The sequence below is a fragment of the Lepus europaeus genome, chromosome 20, assembly GCF_033115175.1.
Source record: "Lepus europaeus isolate LE1 chromosome 20, mLepTim1.pri, whole genome shotgun sequence".
NCBI lineage: Eukaryota > Metazoa > Chordata > Mammalia > Lagomorpha > Leporidae > Lepus > Lepus europaeus.
The window spans coordinates 38711493-38739381 of record NC_084846.1 but is presented as its reverse complement, the minus strand read 5'-3'; the positions used below and the strand labels follow the sequence as shown (position 1 = coordinate 38739381).

At 38.1% G+C, this 27889-nt stretch overlaps 1 protein-coding gene across 2 annotated transcripts in view; it reads right to left on the bottom strand.

Moving 5' to 3' along the window:
* ANLN (anillin, actin binding protein) overlaps positions 1 to 27889 on the bottom strand; it is a 64398-nt gene that overhangs the window by 22176 nt on the left and 14333 nt on the right. Inside the window, exons 5-21 of one of the 2 annotated variants that reach the window (XM_062178794.1) lie at positions 27168 to 27396; positions 23254 to 23444; positions 22565 to 22672; positions 18114 to 18240; positions 13393 to 13503; positions 12440 to 12663; positions 10562 to 10707; positions 10148 to 10295; positions 9369 to 9504; positions 7662 to 7844; positions 5925 to 6051; positions 5013 to 5061; positions 4864 to 4920; positions 2893 to 2931; positions 2617 to 2638; positions 1599 to 1711; positions 625 to 678 (exon numbers count right to left, since the gene is read on the bottom strand). In XM_062178794.1, coding sequence (XP_062034778.1) covers positions 625 to 678; positions 1599 to 1711; positions 2617 to 2638; positions 2893 to 2931; positions 4864 to 4920; positions 5013 to 5061; positions 5925 to 6051; positions 7662 to 7844; positions 9369 to 9504; positions 10148 to 10295; positions 10562 to 10707; positions 12440 to 12663; positions 13393 to 13503; positions 18114 to 18240; positions 22565 to 22672; positions 23254 to 23444; positions 27168 to 27396 — 2064 coding nt within the window. The remainder of the gene's footprint in view (positions 1 to 624; positions 679 to 1598; positions 1712 to 2616; positions 2639 to 2892; positions 2932 to 4863; positions 4921 to 5012; positions 5062 to 5924; positions 6052 to 7661; positions 7845 to 9368; positions 9505 to 10147; positions 10296 to 10561; positions 10708 to 12439; positions 12664 to 13392; positions 13504 to 18113; positions 18241 to 22564; positions 22673 to 23253; positions 23445 to 27167; positions 27397 to 27889) is intronic. The other variant, XM_062178795.1, reaches the window with a different exon arrangement.

Genomic DNA, 27889 nt, shown 5'->3' with positions numbered 1-27889 from the left:
AATCTAAATGTCCATCAACAGATGGATAAACAAACAACGTTATTTGTACAAAAAACAGACTACTACTCAGCCATAAAAGGAATGAAGTACTGACACATTCTAATCAAGAATGTACTTTCAAAACATTATGCTCAGTGAAAGAAGCAAGAAAGAAAAGATCACATTATTATAAGCTTCTATTTATATGAAACAAATATATTAGATACATCCACAAAAACAGAATGTAGATTTCAGTACAGGGGAGGGTAAAAATACTGCATAATTTTTAGTTTAAATATAGTTACTAATTTGGTTATTCTAATCGATACACAGAAAAATCAATATTGTAGTGAATAGACAATTTTAAAGAATTATAAATGGAAGGAAAAATATGGAGAGAAAAACCCAAATACCAAAATACCAAACATGCATGAAGAAAACAGAAAACTTGCAAAGAACGTTTTGAAGAACTGAGAGTAAAGAAAGAGATGCCCATCTGAAAGAATCTAAAGAAAGAATAATGTCCTTAATTACCCAAAGTAATCAGAAAGATAAGGGAGTAGTTAGTCAAACAAATACATATAGATCAAAAACTAAGGACTAATTCTTAAGCTCATTAGTTTCAAGCAAAGAAAATATGGCAACCTTTTCCTGGAACAAATAGCCCAGTAGCTCTCGCTCTTTTAGATCATAATTTATCTAAAATAAACAAAATAAAAGAAAAAGAAAAAAAATCCAGCATCACTCAATTTGTTAATCTACCTGAATTACTACAGAAAGTTATATAAATTTTTAAAAATGAAAATATTTATACATCAACAGTAGTCGAAATTTCAAATTGTCTGTTTTGTCTAGCAATCAAAAGGAAACATTTCAAAGAATGTTTTTCTTTTTTTTTTGTTTTTAGAAAGCTTTTATTTAATAAATACAAAGAATTTTAAAGTCAGGTTGTTTTAAGGTACCCTAATATTATATACTGGGAAAATCAGACCCCCCAAAAATGGAATGACTTTGCTCATAAAGATTAGTTTACCAGCAGGGCAAGTACTCAAAAGCAGGCTAATTTTTATATTTCTTCACCTTTAGATTCTAACTATAAATACAAAATTCATTATGTTACAGACAGCAAGGGTCAAGCCAAATAACAGTTTGCCTCTTGCCCTCTCACTCCTGCTTAGTTAGTAATTTTAATTATATCACATCATGGTGAAAAAACACTCACAAGTTCTTTCTAAGAAATTAAACTATCTTTCCCTGTCTTGTCAAAACTAAATCCAAAAGTATTGCTTCTTTGAAAATAACAGTTCAAACAGACAAGATACTATGTCTTAAAACTGTAAATTTAATATCTAAATGCAAGAAGTATACTTCTTTAGTCTAAAGTGTCACTTAGAATAAACCAGCATACATTACTTTGAAAATCTATTTAGATAAAAGAAATGCTTCCAACATCCAAAATTTATCATTTAGGTACGGTTAAAATGTACAATCCTAAGAACACACATTTTTGGCCAAAGAGTTAAAATAGTTGAAAGTATTGAGGCATTTCTATTGACCTCATTTTAATAAAAAAGAAAAAAAAAATTAAAAACCACAAGCTTACAATAAAGTTGGATTACCTTGTCAAGGGCAAATTTAGTGTTTCCTACAGAAGACAACGACAGCGTGTAAGATCCAACAAGGGTAAAGTTGCTGGTACGCACAGCATGGAGACCTCCTGGGCTGGCCATAACTGTAAAGAGGAAACAAAGTTTAGTGCAGGGTGAGCTTCACAAGTGTAAATAAAATTCATCACCCCATCTGAACAAAATTAAGAAACTAAACTGACACAAAGCAAACCATCTCATTTTCCTGTATTTATTGAATATGGGGGGAATAAAAGATCAATATATTTCCTGATAAAAGAAAACTAGTATTCTCTATTTAAAGTATAGGGCTCCTTAACATTTGTGATGATGCGTATTTTAAGATGCAGAATTTTAAAATGTGTACATAAAAATGCAACTTTTCCATAAAAAATATGGAAAAGATTTCATTGCTACTTATAGCCCAGGGAGACATAACTAGCCTCAGAAACTATTTCTGTACAAGTCTTCTTAGTAATTCTGTTGTGCCACAGAGAAGGGATCAACAGTCCAAAACAGGTGAAGAAAACCAGTTCCATCCAAGTCTTCTTTGGAAAACATCACTCTAAATGAAGCCATTCTAGAAAGGGCCTTTGGCTTACTGGCACACCAGCTCCAAGGAAGTAGGAAGATGCTTTGCTGACATGATTTAGTCCCAGGCATGACCAGTAAAGTTAAAAGACAGTGCAAAACAAATCTATAGAATAGATGGTATAGTAAAGCATAACGTTACAAGCTGCAACTACCAAATGTGTAGGTATTCCATGTGTACTGACTAAGCATGAGTAACAAGATGCCTGGTGGCCTACTGCAGTGCCCGACAATGTAGCAAGGAGACTGATGCTCTTCTAGTCAGTAATCTTATATGTTATTTAGAACACATATACAAAATATTACTCCAAAGGAGACCAAAGACTCATCAGTCAAGGAGGCCTCTAAGTACATAAGTATGTATTCATGGTATGCAACTTTTTCTTATTATAAAATGTCAAATAGGTCAAGGTTTACTCACCTGAAGAATGAATGCTGCTTTTCTACAAAATATGTAAAGGAAAAACAATAGGTTATTTCCTGTTTGTTAAGAAGACTTAAATATAAAACTCCTTACCACTACAAAGACATTTCAAAAAACATTTTCTCACATAAATATCTGGATCCCTCTCCCCATTAGCATATTTTAGAGACTCCCAGAGTACTAATGGTTCAGAAATGGTTAACAAAGTTACAATTTTAAGTGTTAAGATAAGGATTTCTTGAGGAAGCTCAATTTCTTAGAAATTCTACTTACTGTGGTTATAGATGTGAGGAGTCGCTTTGGAGTAATAGCCTAGAAGAAAAGATAGCTTAGTGTATTTCCTATTAAATACTGTGATTCAGAGTTTAAAACTAAGCAACCTTGAGATAGCGTCATATACAAAAAAAAATTTTTTAGGATTTATTTACGTATTTGAAAGGCTGAGTTACACAGAGAGAAGGAGAGGGAGACAGGTTGATCTTCCATCCACTGGTTCACTCCCCAAATGTCCGCAACAGCCAGCATTGGGCCAGGCTGAAGCCAGGGGTCAGGAGCCAGGAAGCAGGAACTCCATTCAGGTCTCCCATGTGGGTGGTAGGGACTATCTTCTGCTGCTTTCCCACACACATTAGCAGGGAGCTGCAGTGGAAGTGGAACAGCCGGGACTTGAACTGGTGCCCATATAGGATGCCAACACCACAGGTGGCAGTTTAACCTGCTACACTGGGGCAACAGCCCCAGAAAATAATTCTTAAATACAACAGTTAACCTTGAGGCTGGCACTGTGGTGTAGCAAGTAAAGCTGCTGGCTGCAGTGCTGGCATCTCATATGGACACCAGTTTGAGTCCCAGCTGCTCCACTTCCGATCTAGCTCTCTACTAAGGACTGGGAAAGCAGTACAAGATGGCCCAAGTCCTTGGGCCTCTGCATCCATGTGGGAGACCTAGAACAAGCTCCTGGTTCCTGGCTTCAGATCAGCACAGCTCCGGCCCAGTGGGCCAATTGAAAAGTGAACCAGTGGCTCAAAGAGCTCTCTCTCTGCCTCTCTGTAACTCTGCCTTTCAAATAAAATAAACAAATCTTAAAGAAAAAAAAAAGCTAAACTTGAGTTCTTCATTAAGGTTTCTAATTTCTTTTTTTTTTTTTTTTTTTTTTTTGGACAGGCAGAGTAGACAGTGAGAGAGAGAGAGACAGAGAGAAAGGTCTTCCTTTTCCATTGGTTCACCCTCCAATGGCCGCTGCGGCCGGCGCATCTCGCTGATCCGAAGCCAGGAGCCAGGTGCTTCTCTTGGTCTCCCATGCAGGTGCAGGGCCCAAGGACTTGGGCCATCCTCCACTGCCTTCCTGGGCCATAGCAGAGAGCTGGACTGGAAGATGAGCAACTGGGATATCCGGCGCCCCAACCGGGACTAGAACCTGGTGTGCCGGCGCCGCTAGGTGGAGGATTAGCCTATTGAGCCACGGCGCTGGCCTAAGGTTTCTAATATTGTCATTTGTTTTTTGTTAGAGCCAAAAAAACTTTTTGATGAGGATTTAGGAAAAAAACAAAAGAACAGCCTAGAAAAGTAGAAAACAGGCTGGAGGTTCTATTGCTTATGCCTGCAAATGACCATATAGTTCTTAGTCTCAATTTAGAGGACTTATTAAGATACGAGTTCAGAGGAATGCCTTCAGAAAACTTTTTACCAGTTATAAAAAATAGTTGTCAAGCAAATGTAGATAAAATAACTTGGGTATATCAAGAGGTAATACTGGGATCATGATCATTCACAGTAAACTTACTTTTACTATTCCTAGGTATTGAAAACTGAAAACTGAAGTTTCATAATCACTAAAAACTGTATAATAATTAAAACTGGCATGATGATGTTCACTATTTCTGGTTATAATACTTTTACTAGGTATCTACTACTTTAATATTTATTTATTTGAAAGGCAATGGTACACAGAGAGAAGGAGAGGCAGACACACAGAGAGAGAGAGAGAGAGGTCTTCCATCCACTGGTTCACTCTTCAATTGGCTGCAATGGCCGGAGCCTGGAGCTTCTTCCATGTCTCCCATGTGGGTGCAGGGGCCCAAGGACTTGGGCCATCTTCTACTGCTTTTCCAGGCCGTAGCAGAGAGCTGGACCATAGTGGAACATCCTGGACTTGAACTGGCACCCACATTGGATGCTAGCACTGCAGGTGGCAGCTTTACCTCCTATGCCACAGCGCTGGCCTCAGTATCTACTATTTCTTACCTTAGATTTGGATGGTTTTTTCTTCTTATCAAGACCTGAAGGATCTTTCTTTTGAACCTGCATACAAACCCAAAACATAATTGGTTTATAATCTCATATGATTAAGAAAAATACAACATTGGTAATTTTAGACAGCTTTAACTGCTTACCAAGCTATAAACTTCAATATTTATTTCAAAATCATTGGATACATCTTGTCTGAAAAAAAATAAAATAAATAAATAAAATTGTAAGAAAAAATCTCAAGTTATACCATTAAAATGACACAAATACTGTTATAAGGCTCTAAGAATAAAAGAATCTGCTGTGTTTTTGACTAAAGACAATAAAAAAATTACTGAGAACAGTCTGTTCTCTTCCTGTAACACAAATCTTTTCATTAGGACGGCATACTGGGGCAGGTGTTTAGCCTAGCAGTCTAGATACCTGGATCCCGTACTGGAGTGCCTGCCCAGCTCCAGCTCCTGTCTCCAGCTCCCTGACAATGCAGATCCTGGGAGGCACAGTGAGGCTCAAGTGATTGGACTCCTGCCACCCAAGTGGGTGACCTAGATGAGTTCCTAGTGCCAGTTCCTGGGCCCAGCCCCAGATATTGTGAGCATTTGGGTAGTAAACCAGTAGATGAGGCACTATCATGCTCTCGCTTGCTCATTCTCTCTCTCCCTACCCCAAATAAATTAAAAAAAAAATTTAAGAAAGCAGCTCTCTGAACCCCTTAATTTAGAGATATATTTAGATGTTTCATTGTTGAAAAAAGTATATATTAAGTACAGCATAAGATTCAAAGGATACATAAAAAACTATATACAGATTTAATAACATATGCAAAACTTCAAAATCGTACACACCTATAGACATATGGGAGAAATTTGCTACTCTATGGAAAGAAATATCAGAAACACATAAAAGAATTAAGCCAACAAATTGAAAATGAATTGTCATTTTGAAAAGAACTAACATAAAGCAGTTCAAAGATTATAGATGTCACCTGCATGCTTAAACCTTATTAACTCTATTAAATACAAAATGTGTTTGAGCCATCGGAAGCCTAGTGTACTTACAGTGTAAATGTAGTGGTGAAAGTCAGAGCATCGCCATTGAGAGAGTTTGACATACTTGCTAACGGCGTGGCTACCATATTTTCAGCTCCTGCTTTTAGTATAATTAAGTAATAGTAATTTGCTGCATCTGCAAGACATAACCATATTACATAATTAACAGAAGCAAAATTAGATTTAGCTAATCAGTATTTTGGAATACCAAAAGAAAAGAATAAAGTAATACAGCAACTGATTTATATAAGATCTCCTTTAAAAATTACTAAAATTAACTTTCCAGGCACAAAAAGCTAAAAGCTAATCCTGGAATATACACCATTAAGCTTTCACCCTATTATGTAAATTGAAATAACTTAACACCACATTCTTCAGTGTCTGCTAACTCTGACCCCTAATTCTTTAGCTATTAGTACGCACCTCAGAAGGGTAAATTATGGTTAACTATTTCAAAACTGAGATTAAAATACTATTTTTTTCTGGGAAAGTTACTCAGAAATAAATTCTAATAAAGCAAGATTTATTCATTATTTGATAATAAAAAATCACATATCTCAAGATACATACTAAATTACTGATTGATTTGTGCCCATACCCCACTAAAATAAGACAACAGCAGGAATGGGAACTCATGTTACCTTATTCCTACAATAATGCTCAAACTTTTCAAGATTTCTATTCTTTTTTTCCAAGTACCTCAAACTCACTTCTCACCAAGGGGTAGCCTTCCTTTCCCTCAAAGAGAATGTCTTCCACAAATAAAAACTTTAAAAAATCCTTCAAAAAAAACTTTAATTAACATTTAATAAAACTTTAATCTTAAGTTTTCTAGAATTACCCTGTGGGTTTGTCATTGTGCTGTCATTCTCCTTTACCCACTTTGCTTATGTAAGATTTTTAGTAGAATACCAAGCTCAGAAAAGTTTACACCAGCGCTGTGGTGTAGTGGGCTTAGCTGCCATCTGCATTGCCAGCATCCCATACAGGTGCCAGTTCAATTTCCATCTGCTCTACTTCTGATCTAGCTCCCTGCTAATGTGTCTGGGAAAGCAGCAGAAAACTCTAAGTGCTTGGGCCCCTGCACCCACATGGGTGACCTGGAAGAAGTTCCTGGCTTCTGGCTTCAGTCTGGCCCAGCTCCAGCCATTGCAGCCATTGAGGGGGTGAACCAGAGACAGAAGCTCTCTTTGTCTCTCCTTCTCTAACACTGCCTTTCAAATAAAATAAATAAATCTTAAAAAAAAAAAAAAAGTGTACCAATATTATTCAATTCAGGGGGGTAAGGAGAATACAATTTTAAAAGAAGTATCTCCATTGAGGTGCTCACCACCCACACAGCCAGTCAGTCAGGAATTATAAACACATTTTTATAATGTGGTGAATTTTAAATAAAACCATTCCTTTTAGATTCTCTAACCCTTTCTACATAATTAATTAAAGTCAAATGATCCCATTTTGTCAGGAATAACTCATCTGAGAAAATATTTTGTTTAAAATTATGTCTAGCCTTACTTTTTAGAGAGCACTATGTCTATTATTATGAGGATTTGTAACACCATAAATGAAATTTTCCTTTAGCTTTTTTAATATACAATTTTTGATAAAATGAACTAAAGGCCCAACATATAAGCTTTCCATCTTTATGCATGTTATACTTATTCCTTTCTTATACAATTCAAATCTTTCTTATACAATTCATAATGTACATGTGACCTAGAAGTAACGCAAATAAAAATACCATACCTGGTTTCTGAGAGGTACCACAGACAAAATCTGCTTTTAGAGGCAAGCGGATCTCTGACAAAGTAACTGATCCTTTGGATGGGACAAATTCATTTTGGGATTTGGGACCAGCCTTGTTCTTCCTCTGAGGCCCTTCATTCTTCAATTTATTCAACTCATCAATCAAAAGTATTCTCTTCTCAGCTATGTAAAAATACACAAGTAAACATTACAAATATTAAAATTTCAACTGTTTCTCAATGAGGACCAATTAAAGAGAGTGCACTGATAAGGAAATTGTACATAAGACAAAAGATATAATCAGTAACTTTCTTTACACAAGCAGGTGGTAGGTGGTTGGGAGAAACCTTGATTGCTCATCTGTTTATCAAGTCCTTATGATTTTTTAAAAAAATTTTATTTATTTATTTTTTATTTTACAGGTAGAGTTATAGACAGTGAGAGAGAGAGACAGAGACAGAGAGAAAGGTCTTCTTTCCGTTGGTTCACCCCCGAAATGGCCGCCACAGCTGGCGTTGCCCCGATCCAAAGCCAGGAGCCAGGTGCTTCTTCCTGGTCTCCCATGCGGGTGCAGGGCCCAAGCACTTGGGCCATCCTCCACTGCCTTCCCAGGCCACAGCAGAGAGCTGGACTGGAAGTGGAGCAGCTGAGACTAGAACCCGGCGCTCATATAGAATGCCAGTGCCACAGGAGGAGGATTAACTAAGTGAGCCATGGTGCTGGCCCCCAAGTCCTTATAATTTAACATATCAACTTTTGATCTGTTTTCTTGTATGACATCATCTCTCCAATCCAACATGCCCTATCATTACCACAAACACACACATAACAAAATTTATAGAAGTTGTTTTAGGTATTATATAGACAGAGAGTAAGAGAGAGACAGAGTGTATATATATTCACTTTTAGGATAATCTTCACAACTACATTTCTTCAAATGTATTCCAGTTGTTTTTATATTTCATGTAAACTACATTTTATTTTACAAAGAAAGCTTTTACAAACGTTTTAAGTTCAAGAAATGAAAAACAAAGGGCCTAGCGGGTAAAGCCTCTGCCCGTAACGCTGACATCCCATATGGCCACACTTCATGTCCCAGCACTTGTTCCATTTCTGATCCAGTTCCCTGCTAATGGCCTGAGAAAAGCAGCAGAAGATGACCCAGGAGTGTGGTCCCTGTTACCGGTTACCTGGAAGAACCTCCTGGCTCCTGGCTTGGCCTGGCCCAGCCTCAGCCATTGTGGCCATCTCGGGGGTGAACTAGCAGATGGGAAATTTTTCTGTCTCTCCCTCTGTCTCTGTAATTTTTTCAAATAAATAAATAAATCTAAAAAAAGCAAAGGGGCCAGCACTATGGTACAGCAAGCTGAACTGCCACCTACAACACCAGAATCCCATATCACCGTGGTGATTAGAGTTGTAGCTACTCTACTTTGATCCAGCGTCTTGACAATCTGTCTGGGAAAGCAGTAGAGGATGGCCCAAATACCTGGGCCCCTGCCACCCATGTGGATGACCTGGATGGAATTCCTAGCTACTGGCTTTGGCCTGGCCCAGATCTGGCTGTTGCAGCCAATTTGAATCAACCAGAAGCTGGAAGATCTCTGTCTCTCTCTGTGTGTCACTCAGTTTCTGACTATACTAAAGGAGACGAGTTTTCCTTGGTTGGAAATTGTGTTGGAATGATTTCATGTACATCACACATACTTGCAATCAGAAGAAGTCTTTCTGCTTCTGCTTCTTCTAGTGACCCTTTTCCATGTTCTTCATCCACACAGCAGTTAAGAGCTTGGCTAGCTTGATAGATCACTGTCTGCTGCAAATTTATCTCATTATTGAGTTCCTAGTGGAACCAATGAGTGGAGGAAAAAATACACAGCTTAATCACCATTTTCACCTTATTTAAACTGTAATTCTACCTAATATGTTTGGATAATTTCTAAAACTTCAAAGTAAAGTCAAAATGCTTTAGTTTTACTCTTCAAGTTTCTGGACTGTGCAAATAAATTTAACATCTAGATTAATTAAACTATAAACATTCTTCCTTTTGAAAAGACTTCCAATTTATACTTATTAAAAGGACAGTTGTGGATAAGCCCAACAAAGAAAAATTTAGAATGTATCCAATTCATTTAATTAAAATTATAATTATCTTTTCTTTTAAAAAATGCTTTCCTTAGCATAAAAAAACTCAAAGGGCAAAATAAATTTCACACTTTATACCATCACTCAGTTGATAGTTATACTTTAAAGATATTTATGACAAAAATATTTCAGCAACATCAAATTTCCAACTTAAAAAAGAAAAGAAAAGAAAAAGAGTACTTTCCTGATGCTAAACTGAATTCAAGAGTGATTTCTTGAGTGTCTATGCATCAGACACCATTCTAATTAGAGATTTTAAAAAAGTCTGGGCCCTTGTCCCCAAAGACTTCACAATCTAGTACAACAAACTTTCCAAATTCTCTTCCCACAGAAGAGCTTACCTGCATTTTTTGTTTGATATTAACTTGACAAGGAAAGGCATCCTTTCTTTCATCTAATCTTGAAGCAGTATCTTCTTTCCGAACAATCACCTGTTTTATTGAAGGACGTTCTGTTTCTTTGAATCTTTGAGATCTATATGCATCAATGCTTCAGGAAATAAGTTACACTCTATTAGAAATCCAGCAATACACATTGAACAGTATCTCTTATTGAACATATCACCAGATTTTGATATTTATACTGAACATATCAGGGAAGCATTTTACCAAAATGGAGATGTCATTTGGTAAAAGAGAATCTAATAAAAGTTATTCCAAACTTCTAGGCAGGTGGATTAACACTGTAATTATCAGTTATAGAACAAGAGAAATCATGACTCTTTGTAAATGAGTCTCCTCCAGAAATGTTCTTACCTGTAAAGGAGATCACGATCCTCAGAGCCAATGCTATCGCCAGACTCAGCTCGAGGGACACGGGTTCTTTGGAATTTTCCTGGTTTTGGACTTTCATCACTTAGGCTAGTACCTTTCAGTTCCAATCTAGGCGAGGAGACTAAACCCTGCACAAAAGCACATCAGTTATAAGTAAACTCTACAGATGATTAACATGATTCTAAATAATTCATTTAATTTTAAGACAATAAATTAATTCTTAATTATTCAGAAACAACTATCCAATAAGACAACTGATCCATAGAAAACAAAGCAAACTAAAACAGGCTCCTAAAAAAATTAATAAACAAGAGTAAGAAAACAACTGAAACATTGGTCACTCTTTAAAAATCTTTTTTTTTTTTTTTTTTTGACAGGCAGAGTGGATAGTAAGAGAGAGAGACAGAGAGAAAGGTTTTCCTTTTCCGTTGGTTCACCCTCCAATGGCCGCTGCGGCCAGTGCATCGTGCTGATCCGAAGCCAGGAGCCAGGTGCTTCTCCTGGTCTCCCATGCAGGTGCAGGGCCCAAGGACTTGGGCCATCCTCCACTGCCTTCCCGGGCCATAGCAGAGAGCTGGCCTGGAAGAGGGGCAACCGGGATAGAATCTGGTGCCCCAACCGGGACTAGAACCCGGTGTGCCAGCGCCGCAAGGCGGAGGATTAGCCTGTTAAGCCATGGCGCCGGCCCTAAAAATATTTCTAACTAGGACATGCGCTGTGGCGCAGTGGGTTAAGCTGCCACCTATGACGCTGCATCCCATACTGGTGTCCAAGTTCGAGTCCCGGCAGCTTTGCTTCTGATCTAGCTCACTGCTAATGTGCCTGGAGATGCAGTGGATCATGGACCAAGAACTTGGACCCCTATCACGCACATGGGAGACCCAGTGGAGTTCTAGGCTCCTGGCTTCAGACTGGCTCAGCCTTGATCATCATGGCCATTTGGGGAATGAACCAGCGGATGGAAGATCTCTTTGTCTGTCTCTCCCTGTCTCTCTATATCTCTTACTTTCAAATAAATAAAAAAAATGTTTTAAATATTTCTAACTAAACCAATTAATCTCCAGGGTTGCAGATGCCACTTAGAGTGACAGCTTCAAACAGTAGTTAGCTCTCAATAGATGTTAGCTATACATTTGGTGTTAGTCATATTAATTATGAAAAACATTCATATCTACCTCATGGGGAAGGTGCTACTGTTAAACTCATTTAAGAGATGAGGGAACTGTGTAAATAATCTAATAAAAAAAAAATCAGTAAATGGCAGAGTCAGGACTTGAGCCCAAATGTCTCATATTAAATTTTCTTTAAAGATTTATTAATTTATTTGAAAGTCAGAGTTACACAGAGATAGAAGGAGAGGCAGAGAGAGGGAAGTCTTCCATCCACTGGTTCACTCCCTAATTGGCTGCGATGGCCAGAGCTGTGCTGATCCAAAGCCAGGAGCCAGGAGCTTCCTCCACGTCTCCCACGTGGGTGCAGGGGCCCAACGATTTGGGTCATCACCTACTGCTTTCCCAGGCCACAGCAGAGATCTGGATCAGAAGTGGAGCAGCCGGGTCTTGAACTGGCGCCCATATGGGATGCACGGCACTGCAGACAGCGGCTTAACCCACTACGCCACAGCGCCGGGCCCCTCATATTAAATTTTAAGTCATGCTACTGTTTGAACTTTGTCTAAGGTCAACAGAAAACCACTGAAAAGTTTTAAGCTCTCGTTTCAAAGAATTTTCATCAGGTTTGTAAAATCCCTCTGGCTACAGAAAGCCACATGCTTATCAACCAACAAGAAAAAAAGGGCAAACCCTGCTACTCCTTAGTGTATTTATGTCAGGGACCTGCTTACATTTAGTCTCTTCTTACCTCAGAACCTACCACACCAACTGTCTGTGCTAATGGAGCAAGCAGAGACATTGAGGAGATATTCAATGCATCTTCCTGTTCTGCTTCCTCTTGATCCATCTCCTCTTGGCTCTTTTCCACATCTAGTTCACCTTCTTCTAGGACATCACTGAAGATGTCATTAATTACTTTTGAACTATTGATATCATCATCATCCACATTCATCTCAACTTCACGTACCACTTCTAAAAAATATTGCAAATAAGTAGATACTGTGATTCAGACCCGAAAGAACTAAAGGTATAGCAGAGTAGACTTAACATTCAGAAGTTTACTGGATTATGAGGGGAAAGTCTGAAGAAAAAGCCCCTTCTAAACAAAATAGCAATAAAACAATACTAATACACGAAACCAAGATAATTTTCAAAGTTCTAAAGACATTTTCTAAGATATGAAAGTTGGATCTACTAAAAGCCAAATAAGTGCTTTCAATTCAAGAAAGTATAAATTAAGAACTAAAATTCTACATGATAGCCAAAAGCTTCAGGTTTTCCAAAAATGTCCTTTCAAATTACTCTTTTTCTGTTGTTGGATGCTACCTTTTCACAAAGCAGTCAGTAATGGGAAAACATTAATGTCACATAAGGTAGGGTTCACAGATAAACTTCAGGGGCTATTAACCCTTCTAACAGTATCTGCAGAAGAGGAGGGGGGCAGATTTCCCCTCCCTGTGAAAGTGAGTGATGATCTTAATCAGCTTTTCACAGGGGTCTATGACCTAACAGTAACTGTTAACTGTACCACATCCTTGTGGAAGTTAGAGTACTTCTTAATTAAAAAAAAAAAAAAAAAAGAATCATAAAATTAATATATTTTGAGGTAAAGAATACTATATATATCCAAGTTATATGCTTCTACCAATCTATTAATTCTTACAGTATACCCAATAATAAGAAATAAAGATTAAAACCAACCAGTCTGATGCTCAATCTTTGGATCTGATATTACTTTTAAGGACTTCTCCTCTTCTAAAAACAATGTTATTTTCAAAGGGCTAGACTTCGTCATTTTGTTTTCAGTGAAACCTAAAAAATTTTAGGAAAGGTCATTTTAACATACGTAAGAAATAGAACTTTTCAAGCTTTTTAACTTATTTGAGAGACACAGAGAGAAAGACAAAGAAAGGGACCTCCATCCTCTGGTACACTCCTCAAATGCCTACAACAGCTAGAACTGGACCAGGCTGAAGCCAGGAGCAAGGAACTCAACCCAGGTCTCCTATGTGGGTGGCCGAGACCCAACCACTTGAGCCATCACAGCTGCCTCCCAAGGTTTACATTAGCAGGCAGTCGGAGTCAGGAGCCTAAACCAGGTATCAAACCCAGGCACTCCAATGTGGGACACAGGTATCTTAATCACTAGGCCAAATGCCTGCCTTAGAACCCAGAATTTTTAAATTAAAGATTTAGGGTTTTTTTTCCTCATGATAAAACTTGGCATTTGTTTTAAAATATTTAAGTCTATAAACGGTTGAAGGAAAGAACCATTCAAAATACTGTCCTCTCAACTTTCTCTTCCTCCTCATCTTCTTGGGGACAATATTACCAGGTAATACATTGCTTGTTTTTCATTGTATATATACTTTTGTTTCATTTTATCAGAAAGTGACTGATGGTACTACACATACTACTCTACAATTTGTTTCCGGTCAATAAAAATCACTTAAAAATTGGAATAGAATAAAACCACCTTCAACTTAATAAAGGCCATGTCTGAAAAGCCCTCAGTTAACTTTATACTCATTGATGAAAAACTGAATGCTTTCCCTCTAAGATCCACAAGACAAAAATACTTGCTTACATTACTTCGTCAACATATTACTGAAGTCTTAGCCAAAGGACAAGAAAAAGAAATAAAAGGCATCCAATTAGAAAGAAAGTAGCAAAATTATCTCTGTTCATAGATGATTATCTTATATGTTGAAAATGTAAAAAAAAAAAAAAAAAAAGGAGAAAGAACAGTCTCTTCAACAAATGGTGCTGGGAAAGGATCCCTTGTGTGTATGAAACGAGACCCTTACCTACACCTCACAAGAGCACCAAGATGACAGCATTCAACAGTGGGTACTGGGAAAACTGGATATCCACATGCAACATAATGAAGTTGGACTCTTATTTTCCATAATATATAAAAACTAACTCAAAGTAGAATAAAGACCCAAATGTAAGGCCCAAAACTACAAAAACTCATAGAAGAAAACAGGGGAAACACTTCAAGACATTGGTATAGGGAAAAGATTTTTGGATAAGACCCCCAAAAAACAGGCAACAAAAGCACAACTAGATAAACAGTAGTGTATTAAACTAAGAAACAATCAACAGTACAGAGACAACTGACAAAATGATAAAGAATATCTATAAACTATTGATTTTACAAAGGATTAAGAACCAACAACAACAAAATAATCCAGTTAAGAAACAGGCAAAGGATCTGAATAGACTACTCAAAAGAAATGCAAATGGTTAACAAATATACAAAAAAGTGTTCAATAAAGCCACAATGAGCTAGAACAACTATTATCAAAAGGGCAAAAAATAATAAATGTTGGCAAAGATGTGAAGAAAAAGGAATTCTTATATACTGTTGTTGGAAATGCACATCAGTAGAGCCTTTATGAAGAATATGAGGTTCCTCAAAAAATTAAAAATAGACCAAACCTATCATTTTACCCAGCTATCCCCCTTCTGGCTATATATATGAAGGAAATAAAATCTGCCTATCAAAGGGATACCTGTATTCCCATGTTCATTTCAGCAATAATTATAATAGCAAAGACATGGAATCAACCTAGCTGTCCATCAATGCATGAATGGATAAAGAAAATGTGGTATGTATACACAATAAAATGTTATCTAGCCATAAGAAAAGAATGAAATCCTGACATTTTCAGCAACATGAATGGACTATGGAACTGGAGATCTTTATGTTAACTGAAATAAGCCAGACAGTGAAAGATAAACACCACATGTTCTCTCATATGTGGAAGTACAAAAAAAAAAAAAATTAGTAGTTGATCTGAATTTAGAATAGTGATTAGTAAAGGCTGGAAAGGGTAGGGGGAACAGGGATTCTACAGATTGGAAAATAGGTATCAACACAGTAGGAAGAAGTATTAAGTTCTAGTGTTCTACCGTACAGGGGGTGACTATAGTTTATAGCAATGTATTACATTCAATATAGAGAACTAGAAGGAGCTGGTAGACTACAAACACACACACAAAAGATAAGGATTGGGCTAGCTGCCTGATTTGATCAGTTTATGCAATGTATATGGGTTGAAATACTGCATTGTACTACATTTTTACAAGTATTACATGTTAACCAGAATTTTAAAAATAATTAAAAAAAAAAAATGATTAAGGTGGGGGCTGGCACCGTGGCATAGCAGGTAAGGCCACCACCTATAACGCTGGCATCCGATATGACCACTGGTTCAAGTCCTGGCTGCTCCATTTATGATCCAGCTCCTTGCTAATGTGCCTGGGCAAGCAGTAGAGGATGGCTTAAGTACTTGTGCTCTTACTGCTCCTATGGAAGACCAGGATAAAGCTCCTGGCTCCTGACTTCAGTCTGACCTAGCTGTTGCAGCTATTTGGGAAGTGAACCAAACCAACCGATGGAAGATCTCTCTCTGTCTCTCCCTCTCACTGCACTCTGCGTTTCAAATAAATAAATAAATCTTAAAAAAAAAAAGACTTTAATTGACCTAAATGACCCTCAGTAAAAGACTATGTAAATTAATTAAATCTATGTAATCAAATATTGTATAGCTGACTAAAAGAATAAGGTAGCTTTGTAATGACAATTAATATATCACACTTATATTTGAAAAAATTATTTTATTTTTAAAATTGTGGTATTGAGTGGGCATTGTGGTACACTGGATTAAGCTGCCACTTGGGACTTGATATATCCCATACCTGAGTGCCTGTTCAAGTCCTGGCTTCTCTGCTTCCCATCTAGCTTCCTGCTGATGTATCCTGGGGTGCAGCAGATGTTTTGGAAGCAGGTGCTTAGGCCCCTGCAACCCAGGATAGGGACCTGTATTGGAGTTCTAGGCTTTTGGCTTCAGCCTGGCCATTGTAGGCATTTGGAAGTTACCCAGTGGATAGAAAATCTTTCTCTTTCTCCTTTCCTATCCCTTTTTCCCTCCCTCCCCACTCTCTCTCTCTCTCTCCCTCTTTGGGTTCTGCTTTTCAAGTAAAATTAATAAGCATTTTTAAAAATTGTGGTTGAAAATATATTACATAACAATTACCACCTTAATAGTTTTTTTTGTTTGTTTGTTTTTTTGGTTTTTTTTTTTTTGACAGACAGAGTGGATAGTGAGAGAGAGGAAGAGACAGAGAGAAAGGTCTTCCTTTTTGCCGTTGGTTCACCCTCCAATGACCGCTGTGGCCGGCGCATCGTGCTGATCCGAAGCCAGGAGCCAGGTGCTTCTCCTGGTCTCCCATGCGGGTGCAGGGCCCAAGCACTTGGGCCATCCTCCACTGCCTTCCCGGGCCACAGCAGAGAGCTGGCCTGGAAGGGGGGCAACCGGGATAGAATCTGGTGCCCCAACCGGGACTAGAACTTGGTGTGCTGGCACCGCAAGGCGGAGGATTAGCCTGTTAAGCCACGGTGCCGGCCACCTTAATAGTTTTTTTAAGACTTATTTATTTGAAAGGCAGAGTTATAGGGAGAGAGAGAGAAAAAGGGGGAGAGGGAGGGAGGGAGATGAAGTGAGAGAGATCTTCCATCCAGTGATTCACTCCCCAAATGGCCAAGGCTGGGCCAGGCCAAAGCCAAGAGCCAGGAGCTTCTTTCTTCACAGTCTCCCAGGTGGGTGTAGGGGCCCAAGCACCTGAGCCGTCCTTCGCTTCCCTCCCAGGCCATCAGCAGAGAGCTGGATTGGAAGTGGAGCAGCTGGGACTTAACCAGTGGTCACATGGGACACCAGCATTACAGGCAGCAGCTTAACCCACTGTGCCAATGCTGGCCCTGTCAATTAAAGTCTTATTACCACCATTAACAGCACTATAACGAATTTTTTTAAACACATATCTTTGCATAACAGTTTAAAAATTCATCTCATTAAAAACACTGAAAAGTTGAATTACTGAGCGTGCAGATGAGGGCGTTTGGAACAGTTAAGCTGCTGCTTGGGACGCCCACATCCCATATCAGAATGCCTAGCTGGAGTGCTGGTTACTTCAATTCTGAGCCAGCTTTCTGCTACTACACACAGTGGGAGGCAGCAGGTGACGGCTTGAGTACTGGGTCCTTGTGCCCCACTTGGGAGACCCAGACTGAGTTCTGGGGAGTGAGCTAGCAAAGCAAAGATCTCTGCCCTTCTGACTTTCAAACAAGATGAAAAGAAAAGGAAAAGAGCATGCACCTTTGAAATTCAATAAATACTTCTGAATTTTTCTCAAAAAATGTAGAAATTACACGCTCTTCAAGAGCGAGAGGTTTCACTCTAGAAAGAAAACTAAGGCAGAAGCACATTGCAAGGTTCCAAATGAAAAAGTTGAGTGGAAATAAGGAAATGGATGATTCTCCACCACAGCAGCATTTCTGCTTTCCAATCCAACTTTGAAATCTGTGGTAGACTGAAAGCTACATTTTAAGACAGGCAGAAATAAGAAACACTGACCTGTAGATTCTGTATTGGAAGTTTTCTCTGGTGTCTGATTTTCTGTTACCTTTTCTGTTACTGGAAGTGACTGGGTATCTGAAACAACTTGATGTTTCCTGAGGGGAGTGTTTTGACAGGATATTTCCTGCAAAAAGTACAAGAGGAGGTAAATTTTATTTCTCAAAAATATAGATTTTATCATTTTACACATTACTGAATGAAACAAGATCATTATTAAACATTATTCTATGTAAGTTTACCCAGAATAAGACTATGAACAGGTAAGGGCCCATCCTTGTGCAGAACACAACAAGCCCTCCGTGCTGGTTCATATTCTTGGTAAATGCCCAGTATGTAAAATGTTTATTAGAAACTAGGAGCCAAGAAGAGTGAAATTTCACACCAGAGTTCAGTTTGAGATAAAATAATTAAAGTGAAAGTCACAATGGGAAAAATGATTTCCCCTGTGTCACTTATCTCAACTGACACCTGTATAATCTAGTGACAGGAATTACATTATTACCTAATTCACAGTAATACTGTGAGGATTCAATATTGTATTAAAGGTACCCAACAGAAGCCTGGCATATTAACTGTTATAATAGCCTTATTACCTTTACTTTCTACACTAGTCTCAGCTGCACACTGCTCTGTGCTGTCTCCCAACGAAGTCAAACTCCCCCCAATGGCCCTCTCCAAAAATACATTAGTGTGCCCATCAAGCCTCTTCCACTCCCACAACCTCATCCTCTGCACAATGTACTTCCCCACTTTCTAGTCCTAACAGAAACCTCACCTCTGTGACAAAAGGACTTACCCTGCAAACTTCTGAAATAAAGACTCTTGTCTCTCCTAATCTCTGCTACCTGAAAGGACAACCTCTTCCTTGGGTTCTAATAATACTCCTATGCTCTTATTAATCCTTTAGACTGCTCCTGCTCCTTTGAGGCACAAGTCATCTATTCACAGTGCACTCCCCATCCCACTCCCCATCCTTAGTATCCGTTAATAACCTCTGCATTCCCCCAACATTTCTCTAGTTCAAGACCTGCCATCACCTGAGTGATAAAAGTAGCCACAAGGACTTTCTAACAAAAACCTTGGCTTCTCAATTGCATGAAGAATTCAGTTCCAAAGACTTTCATCACCACTCCAATTTGGCCAACATTTGAAATCTGTTTATGCTCTGAAATCCTAAACTCAAATATCCATGCTCACCACATCTCCAACCACTTCTAGCTCTCTTGCTCAGGAATTCTGACAGAGCCTGTTTTGTGGTCTCATGAGGATCTCTAGCCATCTGCTGCTTTTCTTCCTTTTGTCTCTGCCTATATCTTTACAGCTTCATCTAGGCAAGACATCATTACCCTTTACTGCAACCATTATCCTGCCAGTATCTTCAATCCCCTCACTTCAACCATAGCTCCATTCATCTGGCAAAACCTAACCTACAACCAACCCAACTTCTCCAGTTTATATCCAGGCTCCTTAGATATACCTAGAGAAAACACAACTTTGGAATTTGGTTTCACTATAAATTTAGGTTCTCAGATCCCATCAGCACCGCATAGACACTATTCCATATTCCTTTTATTTCTGAGTCAGCCATCTCTTCCATCCTCCAGGAAGTATTTCATCTGCCACCATCCTTTTCCTAACAATGAACAAAACATTCTGCCATCATAGGTCTACCAATCCCCACACCACTTCCCTTCTTCCTTTTTTTTTAAAAAAGGTTTATTTTATTTATTTGAAAGCAGTTAAATAGAGTGGTAGAGCCAGAGAGAGAGAGCCAGAGAGAGAGAGAGAGAGAGAGAGATCTTCCATCCAATGGTTCACTCCCCAATTGGCCGCAACAGCCAGAGCTGAACGGATCTGAAGCTAGGAGCTAAGAGCTTCTTCCGGGTCTTCTACGTGGGTGCAGGGGCCTAAGGGCTTGGGGCATCTTGTACTGCTTTCCCAGGCCATAGCAGAGAGCTGGATGAAAGTGGAGTAGCCAGGACTCAAACTGGCACCCATATGGGATGCCGGCCCTGCAGGCGGGGCGTTAACCCACTGTGCCAGAGCGCTGGCTCCCCTTCTTCCTTCTTAACACACCAGCAGATTTCCTCATCAATTCTCTTTCTTTCACTGTCCTTTAAGTTCATCCAATCTCATTTCATCCCATCAATTATCACTTTTTCCTCCTCTATCTTCAACTTTTTACTAGCTCTTTCCCATCAACAAAAAATTGACTTGAAGTCTCAAAAGGACAAAACAACCACAAACCATACTTTGCTTTCTCATTCTCTCCAGCCATCACCTCCCTTGTCTCTCCTCTTTAGAACAAAGTTCTACGAATTGCCTATATTCACTGGTTCTGCTCCTCACTTCTCAAGCCCTCTCCAACCTGTTACTACCGGCATTCTGCCCTACCAGCTCACTAAAACTGCTCCTGCCATGTTACAGCATGCTCCCTCAAAGTCCAGAGGGCTCCACGTAACCACATTGGACAACACTGGACAGGATCAACCACTCCTTTCTTCTCAAAAGGCTTTTTCTTCCCTTGACTTTAAGAACAGCACACTCTCTCAATTGCATTTTTCTCCTACCTCTTTGACCCCTGAGGTTTTGGGGGCCAAAGGACCCCAGAACTCTTAATTGTGTTCAGAATTTTGTTTACATGTATACACGCCACTGTCTGGAGAGGAATTTAACAGACTATACAGGAATTATTTAGTACAAAATAGTTTAAGAACCACAGCCCTCTACTCTCCAGAGATGAAGGAGGAAAATCATGAGAATGACACACTAGCAATCAAGTGAAGAAGGTTCAAATAGAAGAGCAATCAAGAAGCAAAAGGCTAGTTCTAACAGGTCAAATTCAACAAGTGTAAAATGACCACTGAAGAAATGAATCAGGGTGGTGGTCTGCGGAAGGCTAGTGGCAAAAGCCTCAATTAAAAAAAACAAAAACAAAAACAAAAAAAAAACTGGGGAAAAAAAAAGGCAATGAAAGGAAGGTGCAAGAGGGTACAAGTCTACAGGTAATAAATAGCCTGTGCCACACTGATGGCAGGGATCAGCACAGTGCTTTCGTCCTTCACAAACTTATTGAGCTCCTACATGGAGTCTAGTTCTACTCTAGGCAGAAAGAACAGCAATGCAAAGGCAAACACATCTGAAAACACAGGCACATGGTGTGTATGGTAGGACTAAAGCACACCCGTGGAGGAGAACTGGGGAGGTGCAGAGTGAGGAGCAATTCTGCATGCCAAGCTATGCAGATCAGACATTTTCTGATTTTAATTAAGTGAGCACATGAATATTTGCCTGTGAAAAATTCTTCTCTGTAGGCAATAAATTAAGACAGATTGGAGAGCAGCCAAATTAGAGACAGGGTGTCCCATGCAAAGCTATGGTAGTGACTACAGTAATGGCAGAGGGAAATATGGAAGACAGACAGCTTGGTAACAGAGTGAAAGAGCTTTTCCCTGGAAGCGTGTGTTTACACGTATGTGTGCTAGGGGAAAGCAGATACGGAGGCATACTAAACAACAGGGAGGAAACAAGGAAGAACTCCCAGATTATTTTAAATGAGGTGTATAGTTAAGTCACAAGTGAAGACACAGACTCCAAGGGGAAGATACTGCAGCAAAATGTAGAGGTCTCTAGTAGTCAATATAGCCTGGATTTCAGGAGTGAAATCAGAACAGCATGGACAAGCAACTTCAGAAATTCTATGCTTGGCTGAGTCTAAATCTGGATATGGGTACAGAAAAGATATCCTGGGGCAAGTGAGGCAAAAATAACACTGAGGTCAGAACTCGAGAAAACATGATTTGTTAAGCAAGAGAACTGATGAAAAAAAAAAAAAAAAAAACAAAAAACCAGCATCAATCAGGTAGATATTTCTTAAAGAATGCTGTTAAATTTACTTAAGCTTTCTACTGATCTCCACCATAAATGTAATTATTTTAGTTTAAAAATAAATCCTAACAGTCCTCTGTACATAGTAGGCATGTAAATGTAAACACAGTTTATAAGTACAGATTTTGTTCAAGGCTGAATAATGAAAATTAGCAGCAAGAGTAAAGAGAATTCTGGTATGTGGTGACTAGATGGACTACAAAGAGTCTAAAAGTATGGTATTTGAGAAGAGGCAAATAATCTTGGAGAAAAGCAAATTCTAAGAAATATTTTAAAACCAACATTTAAATAAAAAGTTGGGAAGAATCTGAAACTGTGAATGAAAATAATTTAAATTTGATTTTAAAGTCATCAAATTAATATGATGAAAAATTTCACTGAAATGGGAAAATATCACAACAATTCAAATGTACAATTAAGGTATATTATGTATGGGCAGTATCATTGTTATCTGAAAGAAGAAAGTGTATAGGGAGTTTTTTTAATAATACAGAACTACAAATTAGATCCCAACACTCCTTTGGTACCAAGTTCGCTTTTATATTTCTGGTCTACCTTACCTGTTTGGTTTCTAGTTGTTTGCTTCCTGAGTTTTTGCCTTTTTCTGCACTCCATAAATTGCCCTTGTCAAATCGGCCACGAAGACATGCCAGTTCTTTCTCTCTTTCCTAAACCACAAAAGCTATATTTTATACAAAAGCAAATAGCATGTTTAAGAATAACAAGCACTGTTACTACTGACACTTTGTTTTCATTTTCTTTTCTATTTTTTTGAGATATACATCAGTCATACTTTTAATATACTTAATTTTGTAATGATATTGTCAGAGACCCCACAGAAATTTCAGAAATTTGTTTTCACAAATAACAAAAAAAATGTGAAAGGCAGCTGCAATCTGGCTTACAAACACTTCTATTTGTGGAGTTCCAAGGTGGTATAATAACAACAAGGCATTCTGCTCTAGGCTAGATGAAAATAATTTTTTAAAAAGTGATGAAAGTGCATTCTCAGTAGAGTTGGAGAGAAAACTATAGTGGAGAGTCTGTATCACTTTCAAACTTAAAAAAATGCATGATACACAAAGAACGTATGGGATGTAGAACAACACTTCCAATTTGAACTTAGTGATCCAGAGACTAAGATACTATTTATCTCGGTCAAAAGGACTAGTATCAGAATTCAGATCCTGATTTCTAGATTCCATGCTAAGACCATAAAATAAATAATGTTAAAGGTGGTGAGTCATACCTGTTTGAGCTGTTGCGCTAAATGGGTAGTAGATGAGCATGCATTTTGCTTAAATAATCTCTCTTGGATGGCCTTTGTATTTGGAGTGATAATGGGGGTTCTGTGAGGTGTGCTACGAGCTGGACTTTCTTTGCTGTGTTCCTGACAACGCTCTCCAAAGCGTTCCAGGAAAGGCTTAATTCCTCCTCCTCCTGCGGAAAACACACATATTTTCAGAGGTAATTCAAAATAAATAATAATTATAACCATTATGGAAAAATCTATAATTATAGTTCAAAATGCTTTTCAGATAAAAAAGATTTATTTATTGGGAAGTCAGAGTGACAGAGATGGGAAAAGAGAGAGAGAGAAAATCTTCCATCATCTGCTGATTCACTCTCCAATTATCCACAACAGCTGGGGCTGGGACAGGTGGAACTCCACCCTGGTCTCATAGGGTGGGAGGTAGGAACCTAAGTACTTGGGCCATCATCCATTGCCTCCCAGACACATTAGCAGGAAGCTGGATCAGAAGCACAGAGTAGCCAGGACTGAGACCAGGCACTCTGATATGGGATGGGGGCATCTCAGGCAACAGCTTTACTGGCTATGCCATAACACCTACCCCAGAATGCTTTGATTCCAATAGGAATATTCACTCAAAAAGTGAACACTATGAAAATAGTTCAGAAATACATCAAATTGAGAAACTTCTGCACTGCAAAAGAAACATTCAGCAAAGTGAAGAGGCAACTGAAAGAATGGGAGAAATTATTTGCAAACTATGCAACTGATAAAGGACTAATATCCAGAATACACAGAGTTCAATAAACTCAACAACAACAAAACAAACAATCCAGTTAAGAAATGCAATTTCCAAAAGAGGAAATCAAATGGCCAACAGATACATGAAAAAATACTCAGAATCACTAGCCATCAGGGAAAGGCAAATCAAAACCACAGTGAGGTTTCACCTCATTCCCCTTAGAATGGCTTGCATACATAAATCAACAAACAACAAAGGCTGGCAAGGATCTATGGGGAAAAGGTACCCAATCCACTGTTGATGAATGTAAACTGGTATAGCCACTGTGGAAGACAGTATGGAGACACCTCAGAAATCTGAATATAGACTCACCATATGACCCAGCCATCCCATTTCTGGGAATTTTCCCAAGGGAAATGAAATCAATATATGAAAGCGTTATCTGTACCCCTATGTTTATTGCAGCTCAATTCACAATAGCTAAGATATGGAATCAACCCAATACCAGTCAACTGAATAGATAAAGAAATTATGGCAGCCAGCACTGTGGTTAAACGAGTAAAGCCGCTGCCTGCACTGCTAGCATCCCATATGGATACCAGTTTGAGTCCCGGCTGTTCCACTTCCCATTCAGCTCTCCGCTATGGTCTGGGAAAACAGAAGACAGCCCAAAATGCTTGGACCCCTGCACCCACATGGGAGACCCAGAAGAAGCTCCTGGCTTCAGATCAGTCTAGCTCCAGCTGTTGAGGCCATTTAGGGAGTGAACCAGCAGATGAAAGACCTCTTTCTCTCTCTCTTTCTCTGCCTCTGTTCTCTGTAACTCTTTCTTTTAAACAAACAAATAAATCATTAAAAAAAAGAAACTATGGGATATGTACACAATAGAATACTATACAGTGTTAAAAAATCCTGTCATTTGCAATAAAGTGGATGAAACTGGAAAACATTATACTTAGTGAAATAAACTAGTCCCAAAAAGGACAAATACCATAAGTCCTCCCTGATCTTTGGTAACTAATAGAGCACCTAAAAGCTCACCTATAGAAGTGAAATTGACACTTTGGGATGCAATGACTGAACAGCCTTTGTGACTGTTGAGGAACTCTTTTTTTTCCATATTATTTGTTGAATTCTTAACTTAGCATAATCTTATATGTATAAAGTTAACTGAAAATAGATCTTAGTGAAAAATAAGAATGGGAATAGCAGAGGGAGGAGGAAGGCTGGGAGCGTGGGTGGGAGGGCAAACAGGGTGGGAAGGATCATTGTGTTCTTAAAGTTGTATTTATGAAATGCATGAAGTTTATATACCTTAAACAGGTTTCTGGGAGAAAATAAATAAAAATTTAAAACTAAATAAATCTTTATTTAAAAAAATAAATAAATTCAATAAATCAACCTCAAAGAAAAGAAATCCTACTTAACTATATGCTTTAAAATTTATATATAGGATTTAGTTTTTTAAAAAAAAAAGAATTTGAAGGAGATAGAGTGAGAAGGGTAGTAGAGATTAGAAAACTCAAACTGAGCCCTCAGAATTTAAGTGTTTGGAAACTGACTGTATTGCTATTAATAAATCTCCCTAACCACCAAACATCTTGGTCATGATAACTTCTTACAAATCTACAGTCCAGTTTATTTTATCTTGCCTTTGAGAAGCTTAATATTTAAAAATTGTGAATGATTTCCTTTATCCCCCTCAAAAGAAAAATTATGAATTACTCGCCTAATCCAAGGAACCCCTCATAGGCATGGATTTAAAAAAAAAAAATTTTGTACCAAAATAAACACATGTTTTAATTGCATGAACATTTTGAAAATCCCATGTGTCTCTGAGGCCCTGATAATATGCTTCTGACTATCTCTGATGACCAAGAATAATTAAAGAATGCTTCTTATTTAAGCTTTAGGTTTTAGAAAACTGAGAGTAATTAGCTCTATTCCATGCAGGGATCTTGCTATTATTTCCAGTTCTTATTTGGGGTCATCTGGAAACTGACTGTAAATTTGTACTTACCCCAAGACTAATGGCTTCCACATTCTGATCTATCTATTTCCCTTTATAATGAACTTTAGCTTCTGAGATTGCATTTTCAAGAAGTTAAAACTTACATTAAAACCGTCCTTCTTAGAAAAAGAATATGGGCAAGTAAACACTGTTATCATATAAAAGCATACTTCAAAATTTTTTGGATGGAACCAGTGCTGTGGCATAGCAGGTAGAGCCTCCGCCTGCGGTGCTAGCATACCATAGATGCCAGTTCCAGGCCCAGCTATTCCACTTCCAATTCAGCTTCCTACTAATATTCCTGAGAAAGCAGCAGAAGATAGCCCAAGTCCTTGGACCCCTGCACCCACATGGGAGACCCAGAAGAAGCAGCTCCAGCCATTGTGGCCAGTTGGGGAGTGAACCATCGGATGGAAGACCTCTCTCTCTCACTCTGCCTCTCCTCTCTCTGTGTAACTGTGACTTTCAAGTAAAATAAATAAATCTTTAAAAAGATAAAAGACTGCATGGATTTCAAAATATTTTGCACCAAAATAAACTTATCTTTCAATACCATTTTTCCATGAACTTTCTGACGTATTCTTGTATTTGTACCGTACATTTTAATCCCATATTTCTCAATCAATACTACATGGAGAGTATCAGAAGTTGTAAGTTACAAGCTAAATATGGCATTTTCTACAGCATCAGTTTCCATGGTAAGAAATTCTGAAGTTTACCTTGTACACATTCACATATATTATATATATGTAAAAATAATTGGGAATAGAATCATCAGTATGCATATTCACTTCTTTCTGCTATTTGGGATGCCTTCATAATGAAGATTAAACAGCACTGCTTTGCACACTTGATTTCAAGAATATTTCCCAATTCTGTCCCCAAAATGTAATTTCCAGTTATATATGCCTTGTTTGAATCAAAACATGGGAAAAAAGTATCTAGTATGATCACTCTGGAAAACAGTAAATAAGCTAGTCTACACTAATGAATATTCATTCTATCAATTAAAGCTGAACAAGAAGTCTCACTTGGAATATTCATGCATTTGCCCTGACCAACCAACACTGTACCATTCACAATTGAGTATTTAAAATGTTGAGATAAATATCCTCAATGTAGTCAGCAGTAATTTTAGATTTGTAAAAAATATACAACCTGGTGTTGTAGATTTGTCTTTAGATTGAGACTGTTGACAGGTTTCTCTATTTGGTTCTTCTTTGGATGGAACTATTTGGGATACAGTCGACTTCAAAGTTGGTTTTGATGTCTCTGTTTTCAGAGGACTAACAGGAGTTTTTTTAAGTAGCTCAGGATTTTGTACCTCATAAGTTTTAGCATTGGTAATAGGTATAACCGAAGATTTCACTGGGGATGAAGCAGCTACCTGAAACATGGTAACAGAGTAAACAACATTTACCATATATTCAGGCTAGTCCTACTGCAAAAAACAATTCAAATCCTATTGACTTGGTAGCCTTTATGTAAGACTTATATTGTTACTCTAATAAATCAAACTAATTTGAAAGGCAGGGGGAAAATCAATCAACTTAAAAAATGCTGTTATTTAAATTATAATAAGTAGTTTAGTCTGCATAATGTATTGATGCGTAATTATTAGGGGTAGGCCACTTTCTATTAAAAATGTTTTCCATATTATTACACTAGTACCTTCATTAAATTTTTAACTATATTAGACCAAATTGCATTTTATTAGTAGTTTAATTCAACATCAATCTACCAAGATACAGGTTGAGTATCCTTTTCTGAAATGCATGGATTCAGAAGTGCCTTAGAATTTGGATTTTAGAAAACATTACATAATGAGATATCACAGAGATGAGATCTTAGTCTAAACATGAAATTTGTGTATGCTCAAT